General features: G+C 43.9%; 1 protein-coding gene across 1 annotated transcript in view; it reads right to left on the bottom strand.

The window, feature by feature from the left end:
* The window catches only part of plg (plasminogen), a 125258-nt gene that overhangs the window by 5943 nt on the left and 95076 nt on the right, over positions 1–24239 (bottom strand). The window contains exons 14-17 of the mRNA XM_078556734.1: positions 21822–21942; positions 20633–20707; positions 20020–20160; positions 17132–17238 (exon numbers count right to left, since the gene is read on the bottom strand). Of these exons, the coding sequence (XP_078412860.1) occupies positions 17132–17238; positions 20020–20160; positions 20633–20707; positions 21822–21942 (444 nt within the window). The remainder of the gene's footprint in view (positions 1–17131; positions 17239–20019; positions 20161–20632; positions 20708–21821; positions 21943–24239) is intronic.

Here is a 24239-nt window from a genome sequence, read left to right as displayed (position 1 = left end):
TGAAAAGTCAAGAATCACCGAACTGCATAATGAAGAGTTTATGACCTTTCCAATTGGCGTGGGAATGCAGTCTGCTGCAAGTATGGACATATCAGCTGATCAATGGCGTCAGTGAGGGTGGGGTAGGTGGTGGCAGGAGGCCATGTGACAAGCCCTCCTGGATTATGCCCAGCCAGAGTTGGCAACCCTAACAGTGGTGTTCATAGTGCAGCTTCAACAGGTTAACATATTTGAATCAAATTCCTGCATGTGTTGTTTTAAGAAAATTGTTAACCCGAGTAGGTTACTAGTTCAGTTAAAAAACATAGACGTTTACCTGATGCAAATCATTTGCCAATATGGTGAAAATAAGGTGCACAGATGAATTTCAGACTCCAGATTTTTAACTTAAGCTGTGCTAATCGAGTTACAAGATATAAGAACCCAGTTACATTCCATTACAATTACAACTGAAACTTACAAGATAAGGTAACAGCATAGATTGTCAATTAATTAGATGATCCAATACTGTTTAGAATGTTCCAGGCCTGTGTGAATTTATCTGTGGGATGTAACTTTTTGGGATTGAATAAGGTGGATTAGAATGGAAACAGATCTCTGAATTTTTTTAGTTGCTATCAGAGAATTAGGTCAAAGGTTTTATCCATGGTGTGAGGAAATCAGTATATTTTCGGGGCTCTGGCGTCTGCACAGAGTGTGGGCCGACAGTGAGAGCACCTCGTGTTGTCGGTGCTTCCATAGCATATTGCAACGGAGATGAGGGTCGCCAATGACAATGCAGAGAGTGGCAGGGAGGCCACACATGCTTAGTTTTCAGTGTTCTTTTGACAGCTGCAGGGATCAGGCAGGGCACCTGCATAGTGGTTTGGCATGAAACAACAACCACGGACGGGACCTGTGTGGCACGAGAGGGAGCCCACATGACAGTTTTGAGTCGGGAGCTGTAGAGGCAGCAGCTGAAGTGCTTTCGTTAGCTCCATGTGCAGCTGGGACTCAGAGAAGCCAGTCAGCAGCTGGAGGTGGCTAGTTCTATAAGCTCGGGCTCAGAGAACCCTGTGGGGAGCTGGGGTTCTAAAAGGCCCTGTGGGCCGTTGATATGGCAGTGCAGCAGAGAGTTGAGGCTCAACGAAGCCCTGGAGGAGTGGTGTTCTGCTCAGAGTCCTAGAGAGCTGGGATTGTACTGGTGTTAAATGCTGGGGTGCAACCTTATGAATCCAGTGGGACACAATCTTGGGAGAAGAGATTGAGCAGTTGGGAGGTGAGCAGTCTGAATTGGAACTGCCGTTGAGGGAAATCAGAGGATAGATCCATGAAAGAGAGGAATTGAAATCCCTTAAGAGGAAGACAGAGTTTTAAAGGATTTTGATGACCTACAGTGGTCACTGACATCTGGATGGGTTGCTGAGAAATTCATGTCTTTGTTGTGTCTGCCAGTTAATGTACTGTTTGTGGTGTGTTTGATTACAGTTTGCCTGTTAATTCATGTTATTGATCCCTAACTAGATTGTAACAAAAATGGAGGTCTGGTCTGGGACTGTAACTAAATTGAAGGCTCTTTGCAGGATCATGAATCCCTTGGTGGAGACAGATGCTGGGACTTGCTGAAGTAAGGGCCAACAGGATCTCATGATGAATTTTACTATTCTTATTGAAAAGCAGTTATAGCTTTGTCAGTTTCGACAACTTTTCTAGAGAGGGAAGATTAACCCTGAGTGAATTGCAGCAATTAACCAAGGTTACATTAATAGCATTAGCAGAAAAGTTGAAGTTAGAGTTAAATGCAGCAGAATAGATGCAGGGGATAAAAAAGCAGATATATTTGAAGTAATAGCACAGCATCTGGATTGGAAGAAGAAAAGTCTGACCCAGGTAGAAAATAGCTTGAGTTAGCTAGAATTCAGTTACAGATGAAACAGCTTGAAATGGAAAAAGAACTGAAAAAGCTCAGATTTGGAAAAGAGGAAAATGAAAAAGAAAGAGAAATTCAAAGGCTTGAAATTAAACTCCAGAGAAGGAAGTTAGCAAGGCAGGAAAAGGATAAGGAAAGAAACTCAGAGCTTGAAAGAAATTAAACAGTAAGAACTGTCTAAAGAAGAACTTAGGTTACATGGCTTAAGATGAGCCGTTCCAGTCAATAAAAATGATAGTATAGAGAATAAAAGTGATGTAAAGAAACCAGTATGATTTTATTGCTACAAGACTAGGCATGTAAAAGCAAATTGTTGGAAGCTCTAAGTTAAAGCGGTGGCAGTAACAAAGGATGCCTAAGGAGTCTTGGGAAAAGACTGTACCAGTAAAGAAAATTGGCGTTAAAACAGTGGCGATGGTACAAATGCAAGGTTTTCCTTCAGACCCTACTAGAATGGGAGATTGGGCTCAGAATGGTGAAAGAGATACTTCTCTGGATATTGATGAAGTGAGTCAGGTTACTGTAGGTTATAGAGGTTTTGTCTCTAAGGGAGAAGTATTTACTTACTTCTCCAGCAAAACAAATAACCAAATTAATATTTTGAAAGCAACTGGGGCAGTTCAGTCATGGCATAGGGTTTAAACTAGTTTGGCAGGGGGATGGGAACTGGAGAAGGAATTCAGATTGGAGAGAGGCAAAGCTGGTAATGGTAGGAAGAAAAATAGTAAGCAAAATTGGGATACAGCGGAAACAAAAGCTAGCATCAAATAGGGTCAAAGTATGGAAAAATGTTAAAAAGGCAGAATTTAAGGTACTCTACCTGAATGCACACAGTATTCACAACAAGATAGGTGAATTGCCAGCACAAATAGAAGTAAATGGGTATGATATAATTGCCATTACAGACACTTGGATGCAAGGTGACCAAGGTTGGGAACTGAGTATTCAAGGGTATTCGACATTTAGGAAGGATGGGTAAAAAGGAAAAGGAGGTGGGGTAGCACTGTTAATGAAGGATGAGATCACATTAATGAGAGAAGATCTTAGATTGGAAGATAAAAATGTTGAATCAGTTTGGGTAGAGCTAAGAAACAGCAAGGGGCAGCAAACATTGGTGGGAGTTGTTTAAAGTGGTAATGTAGGGCATGGTATAAATCAGGAAATTAGAGGTGCATGTAACAAGGGTAATACAGTAATCATGGGGGATTTCAATCTACGTATAGACTGGGTAAACCAAATTAGTAGTAATGCTTTGAAGGACAAATTCCTGGAATGTATACACCATGGTTTTCTAGAACAGTATGTTGAGGAGCCAACTAGTAAACAGGCTATATTAGATCTAGTATTGTGCAATGAGAAAGGGCTGATCAATAATCTTGCTGTAAAGGACCCTTTAGGGAAGGCAGAATTTTGCATTAAATTTGAAAGGGATGTAGTTCAATCTGAAACTAGGGTTTTAAATCTAAACAAAATAAACTACAAGGGTATGAGGGGCAAATTGGCTGTGGTAGATTGGGAAATTACATTAAAAGGTATGATGGTAGACAGGCAATGGCTAGCATTTAAGGAATTAATACATGATTTACAACAAATATACATTGCTTTAAGGAACAAAAACCCAACAGGAATAGTGATGCAACTGTGGCTAACAAGAGAAGTTAAAGATTGCATTAGATCAAAGGAAGAGGCTTACAAAGTGGCCCAAAAAATGGCAAGCCTGACGATTGGAAGCTTTATAGAATTCAGCAAAGGAGGACCAAGAAGCTGATAAAGAAAAATAACATAGAATAACAGAGTAAACTGATGAGAAGCATAAAAACTGACTGTAAAAGCTTCTCTAGGTATGTGAAAAGGAAAAATTAGCAAAGCTAGTATGGGTCCTTTACAGGTAGAGACAGAATAATTTCTAATGGGGAATAGGAAATGGCAGAGAAAATAAACAAATACTCTGTGTCTGTCTTCACAGAAGAAGATACAGAAATTGTCCCAAAAATAGTGAAGATTGGGCAGAGTCAACATAGATTTATGAAAGAGAAATCATGTTTGACAAATCTGTTGGAGTTTTTTTTAGAATGTAACCAGCAGATTAGATGAGGGGGAACCAGTGAATTTGGTTTATTTAGATTTTCAGAAGGCTTTTGATAAGGTCCCACATAAGAGGTTAGTAAGCAAAATTAGAGCACATGGGATAAGGGTAATATGCTGGCATGGATTGAAAATTGGTTAACAGACAGAAAATAAAGGATTGTAACTTCTGAGCTCCCCAGCGTCAAATTGGTGCGGTACCCCAAAGATGTGCTGGGGAATACCCCTCAGAACTTCACAGGTAAGCACTTGCAGGATAATTGCTTAGAAGTGCAAACCTCCTTTGGGCATTTGCCCTGTGCTGGGAACCATCCGGAAATGTGACTTAAAGAGCAAACTTTGGATGGTTCTGACAGTGTTGCACCAATAGTTACTCAGAAAAAGTTAGAAGAGTTAAAGCCTCTTCTAACTTCTGGGTAACTATTGTAAAGACCCAGACTGATCCCCCCCACAGGACTCCCTAAACCCGCTAGGGGACTCCCCCACCCCTGACTAACCACCACCCCACAGAACTCCCCACCCCCTGATGCCACATGGGACTTCCCCCACTGGACTCCTCACCCGACCCCCACCTTCAGGGGCCTGACTCTCACCCCCCCAATCCGACCAGATCCCCTCACCCAGCAGGATCAATCCTCACCCCTGACCCAACCCGAACCCCCGCCCCGCAGGACTAACCCAACACCTCCCACCCCTGAGGTCTCACCAGACCCCCCGCCTAATGTCCAAACCCCCAAATGTCCAACCCCCCACCCCGCCTAATGTCTGACACCCCCACCACACCTAATGTCTGACCCTTCAGCTCCCTCCTGGTGTCGGACCCCCCAGATCCCCACCCCCACGAATGCCCGCACCCCCACTCCCTCCCCATGTCTGACCTCCACAGCCCCCCAACCCCCCCAGTTGTCTGACCGCCCCCCCACCCCCCACAAGTGTCCAAACACCCAACCCCTCCCGATATCCAATCACCCCAAATGTCCGGCCCGCTCCACTCCTTTCTGATGTCTGAACTTCCCAAAATGTCCAACCCCGCCCCCCCACAACAGGCCCACCAATGTCCAACCCCCTTCCTCCATCCCCACCTGATTTCCAATCCTCCTCAACCCCCAAATCCTATCCACTTACCCTAGGCACTTACCTTCTCCCTGGCCTGTCAATTTCAATCAGACCTTTAAGCTTACCTGGTTTATGGCAGCTAGTGGAGTAAAAGGGGTGTGTTTCCTTCGGTTCGACTCTGCTGGACTGCGACACTGGAGTTTGGAGACAGCCACACTGCCTTGATCCCGTCACATTATCCCTGAGTCGGAAAGTCAGGCACGGACTAAATTTGGCGCAGGCAAGTGGGCATGGAGTGGCAATCCGATGCTGATTTGCCACTCCAAGGGAGTTATGGCTCAAAGAATAAAGGGGTCATTCTCAGGATGGCAGGGTGTGACTAGTGGAGTACTGCAAAGATCAGTGCTTGGGCCCCAGCTGTTCACAATCTTTATCAATGATTTTCATGTGGGGATCAATTGTAATATTTCCAAGTTTGCTGATGACACAAAACTAGGTGGGAATGTGAGTTGTGACGAGAATGCAAAGAGGCGTCAAGGAGATTTAGATAGGGTAAGTGAATGGACATGGCAAATGGGTTATAATGTGGAAAAATGTGAAGTTATCCACTTTGGTAGGAAAAACAGATATGTAGAGTATTTCTTAAATGGTGAGAGATTGGGAAATGTTGATAGGAGAACACAGGAACATAGGAGCAGATGTAGGCCATTCAGTCTGTCGAGCCTGCTCCGCCATTCAAACAGATAATGGCTGATCATCTACTTCAAAGCCATTTTTCCCCACAATCCCCATATCCCTTGATGTAATTAGTATCCAGAAATCTATCGATTTCTGTCTTGAACATGTTCAATTGTCGAGCTTCCACAGACCTCTGAGGTCGAGAATTTCAAAGATTCATAAACCTCTTAGGGAAGAAATTCCTACTGATCTCAGTCTTAAATGGCCTACCCCTTATTCTGAGACTGCGTCCCCTAGTTCTAGAGTAATCAGCCAGGGGAAACATCCTATCTACATCTACCCTGTCATGCCATGTAAGAATTTTGTAACTTTCAATGCGGTCACCTCTCATTACATATGAATTAGGAGCAGGAGTAGGCCACTCGGCCCCTCGAGCCTGCACCACCATTCAATGAGATCATGGCTGATCTGATTGTAACCTCCACTCCACATTCCTGCCTACCCCCGGTAACCTTTTACCTCCTTTTTTTATCAAGAATCTATCTAGCTCCGCCTTAAAAATATTCAAAGACTCTGCCTTTTGAGGAAGAGAGTTCCAAAGACTCATGACCCTCTGAGAGAAAAAAATTTTCCTCATCTCTGTCTTAAATGAGTGACCCCTTATTTTTTAACCGTGATCCCTGGTTCTTGATTCTCCCACAAGAGGAAACATCCTCTCCACATCTAATCTGTCAAGACCACTCAGGATCTTAAAGGTTTCAATCAAGTCCTCTTACTCTTCTAAACTCCATCAGATACAAGCATACCCTGTCCAACCTTTCCTCATAATACAACCTGCCCATTCCTGGTATTAGTCTAATAAACCTTCTCTGAACTGCTTCTAACTCATTAACATCCTTCCTTAAATAACGAGACCAATACTGTACACAGTCCTCCAGATGAGATCTCACCAGTGCCCTGTACAATTGAAGCGTAATCTCCTTACTTTTGTAATCAATTCCTCTCACAATAAATGATAACATTCTATTAACTTTCCGAATTACTTGCTATACCTGCATACTAGCCTTTTGAGATTCATGCACTAGGACACCCAGATCCCTCTGAATCTCAGAGCTCTACAGCCTCTTGCCATTTAGATAATATATGTTTCTTTTTTGTTCTTCCTGCCAAAATGGACAATTTCACAGGTTCCCACATTATACTCCATTTGCCAGATCTTTTCTCACTCACTTAATCTATCTATGCCACTTTGTAGCCTCCTTATGTCCTCTTTACAACTTACTTTTCCACCTATCGTTTTCATCCTTTGAAGCTCTAGAGAATACAGGCCCAGTTTCCGCTCATACAACAATCCTGCCATCCCAGGGACTGGCTTGGGGAACCCCCTTTGAATTCCTTCCATGACAAGTATATCCTTCTGAGGTAAGGAGACCAAAACTGTACACAGTACTCCAGGTGCAGTCTCACCAAGGCTCTATTTGATTGCAGCAAGATATCTTTACACCTGTACTCAAATCCCCTCACTATGAAGGGCAATGCACCATTTGCCTTCCGAATTGCTTGCTGCACCTGCATGTTAAATTTTGGTGACTCAGGGACAAGGACACCCTGGTCCCTTTGGACATCAACACTTCCCAACCTCTCACTACTTAAGAAATACTCTGCCTTTCTGTTTTTTTTTACCAAAGTGAATTACTTCACACCCATTCACATTATATTCTATCTGCCATGTTTGTGCCCACTCATTTGGCCTGTCCAAATCCAATTGAAACTTCCTTGCATCCTCCTCACAACTCACATTCACACAGTATGTTGGTAGTACAGAATTTGAGTACTGCTGAAAAAGAGAGACATGCTGCCTAAGCTTTTTGTCTTGCACTCATCAGGACAGTTCACAAGATCACCAACAGTAAAGGAAACAGCACAATTAACACTGAGAACGCTGATTGGTTGGCAAGAGGACTCTGATTGGTAGGGAAGTATCCAAGGGGAATGCAGCAAGGAACCATTAACTGCCAAGCTTTTCTTCAAATTCAAACCAGGCAGGTTGACTCTGATTGGTCAAGGTGGTCCATGGGGAATGAACCAGGGAATGGCTGTTCCCCCAAACTTACTTTTAGTTGAAAAAAGCGCAATGTGTGGACATGCTCCTTCTGCCTTCAAAGGACCAGGCCTTGTGTGTGAATATATGTAGCTTCTAGCATGCATAAGTGAGCCACACTGCGAGCTGACTGATAATTTTAAATTTGTTTTCAGTGTAATTCTTAGCACAATCAGGATTATTTTGCAAGTGTTGCCTAATCGGGGTATCATATTTAATGTTGGACATTATGGGCAGAATCGCCCCAGATTTGCACTAAGAGGGGTAGTAGGTGGGTAAACCGACGTTTTACTTGCTGGCTGCAATGGCAGCTTTTCATGCTGTATCATCTCAAACCCACTGCATTAATTATGCATTCCTGGGAAACACACCGTTTCCATGGCGGGAGGTCTCTCATTCACCCACCATACCATCACTTAGCTGCTTCATCATGCTGGGCGCCATAATTAAAGTGCAGCCCCGCACACACCTCTCAGTGCTTCCAACCCATGACTGCTGTACAGAAGACATGGCCCTGAAAGGCAAGAAGACTGCAGCCCCTGGTTTAATGATGCATCCCTCGAGCGCCTTTTGGATGCAGTGGAGGCCTGCCATGATGTCCTCTACCCCTGCTCTGGCCACAGGATGGGCAACAACCTCACTAATCCGGCTTGGGGAGTGGTACCAGCAATGGTCAGTGCCAACTTCTTGCAAAAGAGGACAGCCACCCAGTGCTGCAAAAAGATGAATGATCATCTCCATTCCGCCAGGGTAAGTCACTCTTCTCATCACTCTCAACTCACACATTCTCAAACTCATCACACATCCACAGGGCCCTCACTCACTGCCAGTTCAAGGGACATCACCATTCACTCTCTCACACAATGAAGGATCCCTCTGATCCCTTATCCACCTTTAGCACCTGACCCCTTCAGGGGCACAACGTCACTGGCCACAGATGCTGATGAAATGGGGGCCAGCCCCACCTTAAAGGTGCTGAGAGCGCACAGAGAATGATGGAACTCTGTGGCGCCTGCCCATGACATTCTGGCAGCAATGACAAGCACCATCGAGGTACAGGCATCAGTAATGTGTCCGGGGAGTGTCCTCATCCCATCCATGGGACCACTCACATATGCCAGGCATACTTGTCATCTGGCCTGGTTGGTGTCCTGCTTACACTTTCTCCATCTCTATTCATTTGGGACAAGCTGGCCCACAACAAGAGGGAGAGGTCACAAACCGGTGGACGAATGCCTGAAATCAAGGTCCTCATGGACTTTTAAAATCCAGCTGGCCGGCGAGGAGCTGGACCATTCCTGTGCTGATGGTGAGGTCAACAGTGCTCTACCAAGTGAGGATCCAGCAGTGCAACATCCATCAGGCAGCCATGCTGTGACTGATGTGTCTGTCCTGTTTCACAGGCAACTGCCATGCACTAATTATCTCTCCTTGCTTCCGCAGGCACATCTGGGAAACAACCGACGGAGTCCACGACACAGGGCCTCCAACCAAGCCCCGAAGAAACTTCTGACGAGGAATCTGGAGGCACCATCCATGAAGTCCCGTCACAGCGCTCACCCACACCCTCCACCAGTGCAGAGATACATGCCTCGGTGGGACCTAGCTTTAGAATAGCCCCGGGATCACAGTCTGGTGAGCACATCACACTTTCTGATCCATAGCAGGCGGAGGCAGGGACTTCCCAGGTCTCCGGCACTCGGAGGGCTGCTGGAGGCCAGATATTTTCTGAGTCAGATGACGAGCCTCTGGACTCGGTCATGTCACAGTTGCTGGAGCTGCAAAGGAAAGTTCAGGAACACCAGGAAGAGACGTCTGCTGCACTCCTCAGATTGCAAGGCACAATGGAGGAGTCCATCTGCTTTCAGGCTGAGGTGATAGCACTGGCATGCCAATGCACTGAGGTCAGCATTGGTAGGATGTGATCACCATGGAGACCTTGGTCCAGGATGTTGCTCCTGCACTGCTGTGTGGGCTGAATTCTATGGTTGATGCCATAGTTGGCCTTCAACAGTGTGTATGCGATAGAGGTACATGGCAGCTCGATCTCACTCCAGCTACCCCTTCTCTGGGCATGGGTGTTAATCACTTGTACATAATGTTCACTATTGTAAATAAACTCCCAAGAATGTCTCGCTGCCTGTGGCTCCTTGTTCTGATTAACAGTGTTCGTGTCACTCAGATGTGAAACCTTTCTGTACAGAATAAAGGCAGGTGTCTCAGTCCAGGGTCTCTTCCCTGTGCTTTGTGCAGCCTTCAGATCAAAGTGATGGTCCAGCCTCACACTCCCCGGACACATTACTGATGCCTGTACCTCGATGGTGCTTGTCATTGCTGCCAGAATGTCGTGGGCAGGCGCCACAGAGTTCCATCATTCTCTGTGCGCTCTCAGCACCTTTAAGGTGGGGCTGGCCCCCATTTCGTCAGCATCTGTGGCCAGTGACGTTGTGCCTCTGAAGGGGTCAGGTGCTAAAGGTGGATAAGGGATCAGAGGCTTTTAAAATTTCATGGCTGCATCTCTATGATATGGCTCTAATCACAGAGCGCAAGTGAACTGCCCTCGGCCAGACAGGAGTCAGACATTCTCAGAGACTATGTGAAGATCTATGGAGTGTCCTCACTGCATGTTGTCATCTTCCATCTACAATCGAGCGACTATTAGGGCCTCCAATGCGTCTCTATCACAGGAGCCTTATCACAGAGGGTACACTGCCATAAGCCAGACTGGAGTCAAACGTTCCCAGATGCAATGAGAGAATTTTATGTTGTCTCCTCACTGCATGTCATCATCATCCTCCACAAATCTAGCAGTTATGAAGACCTCCTGAGCACTCCTGCCTGATCTGGCCAGTGCGAGGGCCTCATCGCCATCATTGTTGCCTTCGAAGACCTCCTCGCCCTCATCCTTGTTGATGTCCTCCTCATCGGAGGAGACCTCCAGCTCCTGCATCTCCTCCTCAGCCAGCTCGATAGGCTGAATGGCCTATTCATGCTCCTATTTCCTATGTTGCTATGATGGTGGTTGATGGTAGGATTTGTCTTCCACATGGTTTTATGAAAAAGAAAATATTAATAGGAGTTATTCATGGGACTTATGAACCTGCTCCCTTCTGTAAAGTTCCATTAAGTAGCGACTTAGTAAACAAAATTGTTACTGTGTGAATTGTTCCTACTTTACCTATGGAAGGCATAGATTTATACTGGGTAATGGTTTGGCAGGCTTGAAATTATTAACGTCTCTGACAGTTTTGAGAGAGCAGGTTGAGGTGAGAGAAACAAAAATTTTGCAGGAGGAATATCCTGGACTGCTTTTTGGTTGTGTAGTAACTAGAGCCCAAGCTCATAAAGCTGGACAGAATGAAGAGGAAAAATAGCTACCTCAGGGCCAAGAAAAGTTAGTATCAGAGATGCAAGAATGTCAAAGGTTGCGTGAGGAACTAGGATCTTCTACGGAAAAGGTGATCAGTGTACAGAATCGACTTTCATGCACAAAAGATGAGTTAGATAATGAAAAATGAGAACCGGTGACAACACTTGAGTGTCAGTCACAAGAAGTAGAACATCTGAAGAGGACTTGAAATGTCCAAATGATAAACCCGTAGAAGCAAATTCAACCTAGATCTCCATTTAAAACTTGATGAACTTCAAGTAGCAGAAATCTCTATTAATTATTTCAAAAATGCCTTGAACAGGAAAAGGAATTGCTGATGAATCAGAACAGGTTGTTGAATGCAGAATTAAAAACCATGACTGAACTGTTGGAACTTTGTTGTGAAAAGGGCAATGAAATTCTTGAACTCAGATGCATTCTGGAGAAGAAAAAGGATGAGATGTGTGGTGTGGAAGAGTAGATCCAGACTTTCAAAGCAGATAAGGTAACAATTAAGAAACAGATTGAGGATCTAATGCGCGAATGAGTCCAAGGAGCAGTCACTAACCATGGAAGAAAGATTCCAAGATGAACCAAATGCCCGTGTAAAGTTATCAAACTTATAAAACGGTTCTGCAGATGACTCTGAAACAAAGGTAACTGAACTCACCAGAGCAGTTGTTGAGCTGAATGTAACGATTAATAAGCTTGTAAAAGAATTTGTAATTAAGGGAGTAAACAAATATTTCCATGAAATTCTGAAAGAAGCAGAGGTGAGGTTCCACTTTTGGAGCATCAGTGGGAACAATATGTACATGCACAGAAGGCAGTGCACATCTCTCGGCTAGACTAGATGATGACTTGAGCCAAAGGAGCATAACTCCCTGAGTGCAGGTTTATTCATTTGGAATTGATCCAATCAATGAAATGACAAAATCGGTTCTGAAGGAAGTGATTGAGGGAGATCATTTTGAAGTTGTTGTCAATCAAAACACATGCTTTCTTTAACAAACATAAAGGGCCAATCAAAAGCATCCTTCCTTCAACAGAGGAGAAGAATAAGGAAACCCTATGTTCTTCAGCATTAAAATGGGAAACCTATGCAAAATTAATTTGTATTATATAGCATGACTGATATGCATCCCTATGTGAAGAGGAGGAGGCTGCCAGAGTATAGATTTGCAATTCCACCAAAATTGCTGAAAAGCCATGGCACATATTAGGAATATAAGCTGGTCAGGATGTTGTTAAAGGAAAACATCAATGTACCTTCACTATATTTGGTTGACCATAAAAAGATTATGGGAAAAACAACATAATTGCTGATGTCCTATCCAGAGTTTTAAGAAAGGATGTAGAAGAAAATGCTGGCTCTGAGTTGTGATAATTCTATGATGTTTAAATCCTGTTAATTCTACTTGTCACATGTACTTGCTTTTGTTTTGGTTAATCTCTTATAACTCTGAATACATTATGTGTAATTGTGAAAAAATGAAAAGGTTACCTGCACAGTATGTGTTAAGCTATTTGTTAGAAGTTTATGAATTGAAGAACTTGTTGTAAAAAGATTGGTATTGTAAAGAAACCTTCACTATGGCAAAGCTTTCTTTTTCCCAATGGAATAAGTGTGAGGAAATCTCTGTTTTTGAGGCCCTGTGCAAATGCAGAGAGCAGAGTGGGGCCGACAGTGAGAGCATCTCATGTTGGTGCTTTCATAGCGCGTTGCCATGGAGATGCACTGACGCAAGTGCAGAGAGCAGCAGGGAGACAGGCCGCACATTCTTGATTTTCAGCCTTCTTTTGACAGCTGCAGGGATCAGGCAGTGCGCCTGAGTGGTGGTGTGGCATGAAACAAGACCTGCGTGTGGCACAAAAGGGAGTCCCTGTGACAGTTTTGAGTCAGGAGTTGAAGAGGCAGCAGCTAAAGTGCTGTTGTTAGCTCCGTGAAGCATGCCAATATTTTTCTCTGAACCAACATCACTAAAACAGATTATCTGCTCATTATCACATTGCTGTTTGTGGGAGCTTGCTGTGTGCAAATTGCTGGCCATGTTTCCTACAACAGAACAGTGATTACACTTCAGAATTACTTCACTGGCTGTAAATTGCTTTGGGATGCCTTGAAGTCATGAAAGGAGCTATATAAATGTTAGGCTTTCTTTCATCTTCTTTCTTCAATGAACAAGCTCTGGGTCTCGAACAAAGTATTTCAGTGCAGAGGATGTTTACAGATTTGCAGATTCCTCGTTGAGACTCAGAGCCCTGATCAGTGAATGAGTTAGTCATATTCAATGTTGCAAGCCAGTATCCCTGATGTACTTGAAACATCTAATATGGAATAGCCCATACCTTACTGGTGACTACAGCTTGAAACGTATAGTTGTGGCTCCCTTCAAAGCTCAGCTGGCAAAGGCAGTGGGTTGTTGAACCATGCAAACCATAAGAAGGTCCAAGTCTGATTGTCCAGCTTTGGTGAGTTAGCTGCTCTCAGCTAGGGCAGCAAGGAGAATGCTTCAGTTGGCCTTGGTTCCACTTCAGCAAGAAGGGAAAAGTTTGACTGAAGTCCTGAAATTCCTAGAGGCTCTTCTCCAGGACAAATGTAACAGGGCAGAATTTCTGTCTGCCCCATCTGTGGAGGTAATGATGCTACTCTAAATGTCAAGGTCAAGGTTGGTTGAGTGGAATGGGATTGGCTGGATGGCTGGTATAGATCAGATTGATGCCAACAGCATGGGGTTCGATCCCCGTCCCGGCTGGGATGGATTTGGGACCCGTCTCCTTGCCCTTCCCATGGTGGAGATTGAGATGCTGTGGGTCAGACCTGCCTACAGGTAGAGAACTGAAGAAGATCCTTGTTTTCAATTCCTGTTTGCCCCTTGCTCACTTGCCCTTCCCCATCTCTGTAGCCTTCAAACTTGTGACACTCGAGATCTCTGCACTTCTCCAATTCAGGCTGATTGTGCAGCCTCAAGTTTCATTGCTCCACCAATGGAGGCCGTGCCTCCAGCTGTCTGGCCTAAGCTCTGGAATTCACTCGCTAAACCTCTCTGCCTCTCTACCTTTTCTCTTTTAAGATGGTCTTTAAAACCCACTTTGTTCAAGTTTTTGTTCATCTGCCTTAATGTCTCTTTATGTGGCTTGATATCAAATTATGTTTGCTATCGCTCCTATGAAGCAACTTGGGACGCTTTACCACTTTAAACACACTACATAAATGCATGTTATTTTGAAGTGTGAGCTCCCCTGAGAATTTCTCAGGACAGAATAAGTTTAATTTCTCAGCAGGCCTGAGAACTGTCCTCCTACACCCACTGCCTTGCCTGACATAATGTGTTTGCATAAACACCTCCCTTCCCGGAATTTATGGGCCATTGTAAACAGTGCAGAACCATGACATGATCAGATTTCCCTTCAACCACTTGGGCCCCAACCTCCCCAGTTAGCATCCTTCATATCTGCCCTCTCAAAGTTCAAGAATTCTGCTCCTGTTTCCACAATGTCTGAAAATCCTTATACGTGGTTAACCCAGACACAATTAGAAGTTATCTGTGATGCCCTCATCGTAAAATAGCAAATACATTTTCTGTGATGCCCTCATGTTAAAATAACAAATCAATTCTGTTTTTCCAGGTTCATACCTTGGCGACCTTCTGTCTTGTATGATTGCCATAGTGGTCAACTTGCCTGGTGTAGCTCAGGTGCCGCACTCTGGCATGGCAGTCTCTGCTGCATTTGCTGCAGAAGAAGACAATGAGTTGAGAGGGTGCGTGATTCGCTGGCCTCTCTTTAATCTGGGCCCTCTTCTCAGCCAGTTGAGCTTCTGTTTCTACTCCCCTCTTCTAATGCCTATTCAAACAATCAGCTTCCAGAAGTCAGGGGCATTGGCAAATGTCTCCCAATTGTCAATATCAATGTCCGCCACCTTCATATCTCATTTGCTGGTGTCTGTGTAGCACCCAGGAGGCATGACCCAGAGGCTAGTTCACCGTATAGAAGGTCCTTGGGTATACAGCCTTCGTTTATCAGATGAACATGACCTAGCCATCTCAGACATCGTTGACTTATTAATATGTGTATGCTGATGGAATTAGCACCATCCTCTGAGTTGGTGACCTTGTCCTGTCAAGAGATGCTGTGGATATGTCTGAAACAGAGAAGCTGAAAACTGTTCGGCCTTTTCTCCTGCTGAGCACATGTTGTCCACGTCTCACTCTGTACAGGAGTGCACTGAGAACGCAGGCTTGGTAGGCTTGCAGTTTGGTGTTCTCAGTCAGGTTGTTGTTGTTCCACACTCTATTACTCAGCCTGGACAAGACAGCTGCAGCTTCTGTATGCTGGTTTCAGCATCAAGTGACAGATTGCTGACGATTGTTGAGTCTAGATATTTGAAGCTATTAACAACCTTCAGCATCACATTGCCATTCAGCCACTGACAACGTCCTGGAGAATCACATTCATCTTCCGGATGCTGATGGTTGGATCCAAAAGAATGCAAAGCACTATATTTTACACTAGATTGGTTGCAGGAGTTGCCAGAAAGATGATATATTTAGACATCAGACCGTCTTTGGCTCCACTCCAGATTTTTCGTTAGGGTTTACTTCCTTAGCCTTCAACTCTCCCGAGGTATGCACAACATATGAACATACAAAGATATGAATTAGGAGCAGGAGTAGGCCACTCGGCCCCTTGAGCCTGCTACACCATTCAAAAAGATCATGGTTGGTCTGATTGCAATTTCAACTCCACATTCCTGCCTATCCCTGATAACCTTTCACCCACTTGTTAATATAGAATCTATCTAATTCTGCTTTAAATACATTCAAAGGCTCTGCTTCCACTGCTATTTGAGGAAGAGTGTTCCAAAGGTCACCACCCTCAGAGAAAAAATTTCTCCTCATCTCTGTCCTAAATGGGAAACCCCTTATTTTTAAACAGTGACCCCTAGTTCTAGATTTTCCCACAAGAGGAAATATCCTTCTCACACCGGACCTTTCAAGACCTCTCAGAATCTTATATGTTTTAATCAACTTGCCTCTAACTCTTCTGAATTCCTGTGGATACAAGCCTAACCTGTTCAACCTTTCCTTATAAGACAACCCGCCCATTCCAGATATTAGTCTAATAAACTGGATTAAAAAATTAATCTATAAACTGGAATGGCGCAGACACGCTGAGCTAAATGGCCTCTTTCTGTGCCATAACTTTTCTACGATTCTATGGTTCTAAAATTTCTCTGAACTGCTTCCAACAAATTTACATCCTTCCTTAAATAAGGAGTCAAATACTGTACACATTGCACTAGATGTGGTCTCACCAATGCCCTGTATAACTGAAGCATAACTTCCCTACTTTTGTATTCAATTCTCCTCACAATAAACAAACACTGGAGTTATTCACCCATAGCTGTAAGTTTAGTTTGAGTGTCAGGGCTTGTCCACATACCAGTGGGACCCCACACTGCTTGTCTAGGAGCCAAATCTTCTCCAAGTTCCTCTGAAGCTTTAGGCTGGGTCTGTGAGGGACCCAGTTTCCATGTGCTACCAAGAGGAGGCACAGCTGAGGGCGTGTCGATGGAGAGGCTGTGTACTGACAGGTAAAGACTTACACATTTGATTCTCCGTTTCACATTGCTGCCAGCCAGTGGTGTATGGGTTGAAAATGAGAAGCAAACTAGCACACACGAAGTGGGAAACATGCTAACTCTCTTCACACACACATTAGATGCATCACATCGACCTGTTGGGTACATAGGCTCATACCACCTAAGCATGTTATCAGCATCCACGAACAATGAGCAGCCCTGGAATCAATGCTTTTGGGAGAATACAGGTGAAGGGGGAGGCAAATTAGTGGAGAAAAGAGGAGAGGAAAAAGCAAACAATTAAGGACATGTTACTTCACATTAAGAAATATTTGCATTAATATGTACCTTGTGTTTCACCCCAGCCTGTAACGTAGCATTCAGCTCCAGTTGGTAATATATAGCCTTCCGTTGGCAAACAGATTATAGCAACTTTGTCATTCAGCACTGCTGGCCTAAAATCAAAAGATATGTTACAAATCATTTTTATTTCAATTTGATTTGCATAAGATGGTTGCTTCCTAATATCAGACATGTACTTTTTTTACCTTGAGCTTGAAAACTGATGATTGTTTACTGGCGATGCTACATGGAATGACTTTATTCAGGTATGTCAAGTGCTTTTTGAAAAACAACAAATCAGCTGTATTTAAAAGTGAATTATAAAAATGCCTACTTGAATTATAGCCCTATTGTACCTTTTATTGAGTGCTTTATAAATAACAGAGCATGTGTTATGTTAGGGGACAGAGCAAAAAGACTACAGTCAGAGAGAAGGAGACAGAGGAAGACTGGGGTCAGAGGCAGGAAGAAAAATGACTGCCTATTTTCATGTCAATAGTTCAATTTTCAGTAAAAATTTCCAGCTGAATCTTAAAGACAACTAGTTTCCTCTCCTGCCTGGCTGACAGTTAAAAAAGGCAAACATTGATTATGCACAATGCTGAGAAAGAGAGATTGGACATGGTAACACGAAAGGAGGAATAAAGACTTTGGCAGTCCATATATGCTTTATTTTGTAGAAGTAGAGGTGATGGGTTGAGCTCTGTTGCAGGTGAGTTTTGTTTCAGTCACAAATACCAGACTTGTGCACCAGAACTTCTCCATCTTATTTATTATATGGCTTTTCTGTCATGAAATTGGGTTCAGTTTTAATGTGCCCTTTGCAGAACAGGAGGGCCATTGAGGAAGTAACACTTCCAGAGGTCATTCCAGTGGTTGCTAATTGAAGCCGAAGGTGAACCCTGCCCCATTTGCTGGTAACTATTAGACACTTATTATGGGTGTCAGTGGTCCTCAGGACACAAGTATCTGTATGTCTCTCAACAATAATTGCAGTGAACATTGTACTTGATTTGCAGCTTTCATGGCCAAAGCGAAAAGACAATGGCTGTGATATTGTACACTCGTATATGAAAATAGAATGTTTAACATAGTCATATGAAATTCTTCTCCATTGCTTAAGCAGAGGTGTTAACTCATTTAACTTAAATCTGTTGACACCTCTGCTAAAGGGGAGGAATTTAAGGAAACACATGGGACCAGATCTGCTTGGAGAGATATATCTTGCGATGTGCACTGTCAGACTTCATCCTGCAACCTTTAGCTCAAAAAACAACTTTGCTCCATAACTAGCTGGAAATGTAAGCTGATAATGGCACATTGTGGGGACTGGGGCATCTGGGAGTTAGTAAATGGTGAAACCAGCAGTCGATGATTTACAAGATTTAAGGATTAAGAAAGAAACAGGAATGATGGAGAAGGAAAGATGACTTAGAGTCAAATCAGGTACAGAAAGGGAAATTAAAGAAATAAAGAGAGCGAGAAAAAAATTGGACTAAGAAAGAGAAAAAAAGACAAAGGAAAAGTAAGAAAATAATTCTAAATTTTAAAATTTAAAATGTTCTGAATCTCTTGGAAGACTTTATTCTTTCGAGTTATCAACAGATCGCATGTAACTCTTTTCGAGTACATTCACAGTTCTTGGTTTCCAGGAATGGGACATGAACCCACAACCCTCTGATTCAAAGGCGAGGGTGCTATGAACTGAGCCACAGCTGACACCTCTTGGAAGACTTTATCATGCACAGGACTGAGATTGAATAGTTTAAACTGTCCCCTTTCTGGGCAAGGGAGGTTGATTGACATTGCATTAGAATTATCATGTTGTTTAAACAGCAATTATACTCAATTACCAGCACTAATTTTCTGTGGTAAGTTTAATAGGCAATTAACATGCAAATTCAGCAACTTCTTTGAAGTTAAGGGGAGGCTAAGGACAAGATGCCTTTTGTGCAATTCAGGCTGAATCTCTTAATCCCCTGAGCATATTGGACAATTTGTGCATTAATAATCTCAGAATCACAGAATCTTTACAGTGCAGAAGGAGGCCATTCAGCCGATAGAGTCTGCACTGGCTCTCTGAAAGACCATTCGTCCTAGTCCCACACCCTTGTCTTATCCCTTGTGTGTCATTGATAAACACTATTTCTCCAATAAGACTTGGCCCGTTAAATGCTCATACAAAACTATGGCCTCAATGGCCAGCATTTTACGGCGCCTTTCAGGCAGGATGGCAGGCAGGAGGGGTTATAAAATTGAGCGCCATGGCAGCTGCGCCATGTCCACCACTTACCTCCCTCCTTGCCCCCACCCACTGCAGTTTTACTAGCGGTGGGGAGGTGTTGGGTGATCACTTAAGGGCCTCCCTCAGCCCTGCAGGGATTTTACTCACGACGGAGGAGGCCAGTGTCAAGTGGTCAGGCAATTTGGGGGGTGCCTCCTTTTTAGGCCCCCTGTGCCCATCAAAGGCCCTCCTTAAGGTGTGAATGCCCCCAATATTCCTGCTTTGATCATTCATCTTCTGCCCCCCCAGCCCCCTTGCTGGGGCCTGCAAGCTGGCCAAGTAGAGGCTGGCTCACCCTTGACTTTTATACTCTTGGGTGGGTATCCTACCCCCCATATAAAATTCAGCCCAATGTCTTAGATTCCTGATGCTCCATTTCGTTCATCTCATCCTGTGTGGTTGAAAGGATAAATCAGGGGCAAATGAAGATTGCTTCAATTCTGATCCAACACTACACATTAACTTCGGAGTAAGAGTATTAATCTTACAGTATGTAACGACTTAGGGTGTAGGAAGTGCATCCTTCACAAGCACTGCATCAACATGAACAGAGGGGGAAATTATTCATTAAAATCAAAGGCACATATGAAAAAGAAATGAAAATAAATACCTGTCAAGCTTTAATAAAGCAATATCATTCCGATTGGGTCCGAGAACTATTTTTCTAATGCTAATTATCTGCCTCGACAATTCACGTGCAACTTCTCTGTGTATTCCAAGATAGACTTTGTAGGCTGAAGGTTTCAAGGATCTGCGACAGATGCAGTGAATAATTTAGCTACCTGGAATTGTCACATTTGTCTTTACAAGAACAACAGCTTCATTTAAATAGTGCTTTTATGGTAATAAAATGCCCCCTGGTGCTTCACAGGAGCATTACCCAACAAAGTTTGACACTGAGCCATGTAAGAAGATGTTAGGACAGATGGCCAAAAGCTTGGTCAAAAAGGTAGGTATTAAGGAGCATCTTAAAGGAAGAGAGAAGGTTAGAGAGACAGAGAGGCTTAGGGAGGGAATTCCAGAACTTAGGCTTTAGGAAGTTGAAAGCATTACTGTCAATGCTGGAGTGAGGTTTGAGGATTGGGGAGGGGCGAGGCCATGGAAGGATGTGGAAGCAAGATTGAGCAACTTAAAATCAAGATGTTGTCGAACCAGGATTCAATGTTGGTCAGTGAAAACAAGGGTCTTTAAGGTTATGAGCATCCAATGCAGCATTCTCTTACCTTTCTAAACAATGTTTAGCTGTGAGTACCCATTTGGAATCGATAAGAGTCGCTCCACAGAAGTGAACACCAAAACTGTGATACACAAGACAGTTTTAATCATATAACATCAATTGATTGAAAAGCTTTAACAGAATGGCTTCAGAGGCCTGGAACAGGTATATGAATGTAAATAATACAAGGCTTAAAAAATTCTCTTAATCGCCACTGGTCCTTTTACCAATTATTAAAAGATTTGTACTCTCTGTTTATCGACCCTCCTGCCAGTCAAAACAGCTCATTTATTCTTTCACCCTCCTTCATCATTTTGAACATCTTTATTAAATCTCCCCAGGACTTCCTCTGCTTCCAGGAAAGCAATCATAGCTTCTCTAGTTTCACCAGCTAACTGAAATCCCACATCTCAGCTACCATTCTGGTATATTTTCTCTGCTCCCATTCCACGGCCAGTTTCCTCTTCTGTACCAGCTCATTTCTGCCATTCCAGTTTTTTAAACCTTGTTCATGGGATGTGGGCATCACTGGCAAGGCCATCACCTACTGTCTATCCCTAACTGCCCTTGAGAAAGTGGCCATGAGCAGCCTACTTGAGCCAGTGCAGTCCCCTTAGTGAATGTACAACCACGGAGAAGTTAGGAAGGGAGTTCCAGGTTTTTGACCCAGTGACAGTGAAGGAAGGGTGATAATCCAAGTCAGGATGATGTGTTATTCGGAGGGGAACGTGCAAGTGGTGGCATTCCCATGCATCTGATGGCTGTGTCCTAGGCAGTGGAGGTCAGGGGTTTGGGAGGTGTTGTTGAAGAAGCCTTGGCAAGTTGCTGCAGTGCAACTTGTAGATGGTACACACCACTGCCACTGTAATGGTGGCGGGGTGAATGTTTAAGATGGTGGATGGGGTGCCAATCAAGTGGGTGGCTTTGCCCTGGCTGGTGTTGAGAATTTTAAGTGTTGTTGGAGCAGCACTCTTCCAGGCAAGTGGAGAGTATCCCATGTGCCTTGTAGATGTTGGAGAGTCAAGATGATGTTTGAAGCAAGTACCCAGTCTTTGTCTTGCTCTTGAAGACACAGTATTTATGTAGCTGGTCTAGTTTAAGTTTCTAGTGTGTAAAAGAGACTGGCTGCATGACTTCATTTGTAACTTATCTAAGAAAGGTTTCTTACCAACTGTTTTCTGAGGCAAGTCACTTACTTGGTACGAAGACTAATTTGCCAAGGCCAGGAGTGTGGTTTGGATACACAGCCACCAACAATTCTGCCAAAACATTTCTTGGGCTCAACAGTAGACCTTCCACACTCATTAGGTTGTTGTCCTAGCATCACAAAAAGATTATTTAGCTCATTTATTTATGTGATTCTTATATGCTTCCAACCATGTCCACAATTTTCAGGTTCCTAGTGCTAACTTTTGGTCAACTTGATGTCATTTGATTTTGGGAGGGGAATGGTCACCTTCAATATATTTCTCGCAAGTGACAGATGATAGAAGCCTGCAGGCTGGGATTAGTGCTGCAAGTTTCTTCTTCTCCAGTGTGATGCAGCATTTCACTGCTCCATGTTGGTGGGATACAGCTGTGAATTGACTAAATTCAACCAATAATGGTAGGTGAGTTCACATGGCCCAGAGTGTTTGGATCTTTAAAAAAAGTTATTATTCGCTCACGGGATGAGGGCATTGCTGGCTGGGCCATCATTTGCCGCCTATCCCCTAACTGCCCTTGAGAAGGTGGTGGTGAGCTGCCTTCTTGAACCGCTGCAGTCCATGTGGTGTAGGTACACCCACAGTGCTGTTAGGGAGGGAGTGCCTGGATTTTGTCCCAGCGACAGTGAAGGAATGGCGATATATTTCCAAGTCAGGATGGTGAGTGACTTGGAGGGGAACTTGCAGGTGGTGGTGTTCCCATCTGCCTTTGCCCTACTAGATGGTAGAGGTCGTTGGTTTGGAAGGTTCTGTCGAAGGAGCCTTGGTGAGTTGCTGCAGTGCATCTTGTAGATGGTACACACTGCTACTACTGTGCGTCGGTGGTGGAGGAAGTGAATGTTTGTGGATGGGGTGCCAATCAGGTGGGCTGCTTTGCCCTGGATGGTGTTGAGCTTCTTGAGTGTTGTTGGAACTGCACTCATCCAGGCAAGTGGAAAGTGTTACAGGTCTCCAGCCGTACTACATGATGATTCGTTTTCAAGGTTTAATGTTTGCCATTGACTTGTGCTTTCTGATTGAATGAGCCAAAGACCATCCGCTTAGCCTCACAAATCCCCTCCTTTCTCTTTGTCCTCAGGATTTCTTATGCTTTGCTGCCTTAAAATCATATCTAGGATTTTCAAAGGGCTGTGGGGTTGGGACCAAGTGCTGGCGGGCTTTGTAAATCATGGTTCTGGAGGTGGCAGGATCCTGATGCTTCCAAAAAAGTTTCAAATTTTCAAAGGGCTAGCAGGGGAGCTGGAATGGGGAATGTGCTTCCCGCCAATTAATGGACCCTTTAAACTAGAAAGTGGTGGGGGGGGGGGGAGGGGAGGGAAGGGTAAAACTCCAAGAAGCATGACTAACGGGAAACAAAGCAGCAGGTTAGCGTGTGGGGGGGGTGGATTCAACTTCATGGAAAATTATGAAAAAACTGAAAAGATAGGAGAGCCCAGGAGAGACTATTAAAGTCTCCAGAACACAAAAAGGACAGTGTTTGGAAAGGGCTAGGAATCTAACTTCAAGCACATCAGATAAAGGGATGACAATAAGAAAGGGGACAGGAAATACAGGACTGAAGTGTTGTATCTGAATGCACGCAGTATACGAAATAAGGTAAATGAGCTTGTGGCGTAGATTGAAATTGGCAGATATGATGTGGTGGGCATTACAGAAACATGGCTGCAAGGGGATCAGGACTGGGAGCTAAATATCCAAGGATATACATCCTATCGAAAAGATAGGCAGGTTGGCAGAGGGGGTGGGGTTGCTTTGTTAGTAAGAAATGAATTTAAATCGATAGCAAGAAATGATGTAGGGTCAGATGATGTAGAATCTGTGTGGGTAGAGTTGAGGAACCGTAAAGGTAAAAAAACCATAATGCGAGTTATGTACAGGCCTCCGAACAGTAGTCAGGATGTGGGGCACAAGATACACCAGGAGATAGAAAAGGTATGTAAGAAAGGCAAGGTTACGGTGATCATGGGGGATTTCAATATGCAGGTAGACTGGGAAAATCAGGTTGGTAGTGGATCCCAAGAAAAGGAATTTGTGGACTGTCTAAGAGATGGCTTTTTGGAGCAGCTTGTGGTGGAGCCCACTAAGGAACAGGCAATTCTAGATTTAGTGATGTGTAATGAGGCAGATTTGATAAGGGAGCTTAAGGTGAAGGAACCCTTAGGAGGAAGTGACCATAATATGATAGAATTTACCCTGCAATTTGAGAGGAAAAAGCTGGAATCAGATGTAACGGTATTACAGTTGAATAGAGGCAACTACAGATGCATGAGGGATGGGCTGGCCAGAATTGACTGGGAGATGTGCCTAGCAGGAAAGACAGTGGAACAGCAATGGCAGGAGTTTCTGGGAGTAATTTGGGAGACACAGCAAAAATTCATCCCTAGGAAGAAGAAGCATACTAAAGGGAGG

The sequence above is a fragment of the Cetorhinus maximus genome, chromosome 14, assembly GCF_964194155.1.
Source record: "Cetorhinus maximus chromosome 14, sCetMax3.hap1.1, whole genome shotgun sequence".
Classification (NCBI taxonomy): Eukaryota; Metazoa; Chordata; class Chondrichthyes; order Lamniformes; family Cetorhinidae; genus Cetorhinus; species Cetorhinus maximus.
The sequence above is the reverse complement of the archived record's forward strand: the minus strand, read 5'-3'. Positions and strand labels throughout refer to the sequence as shown.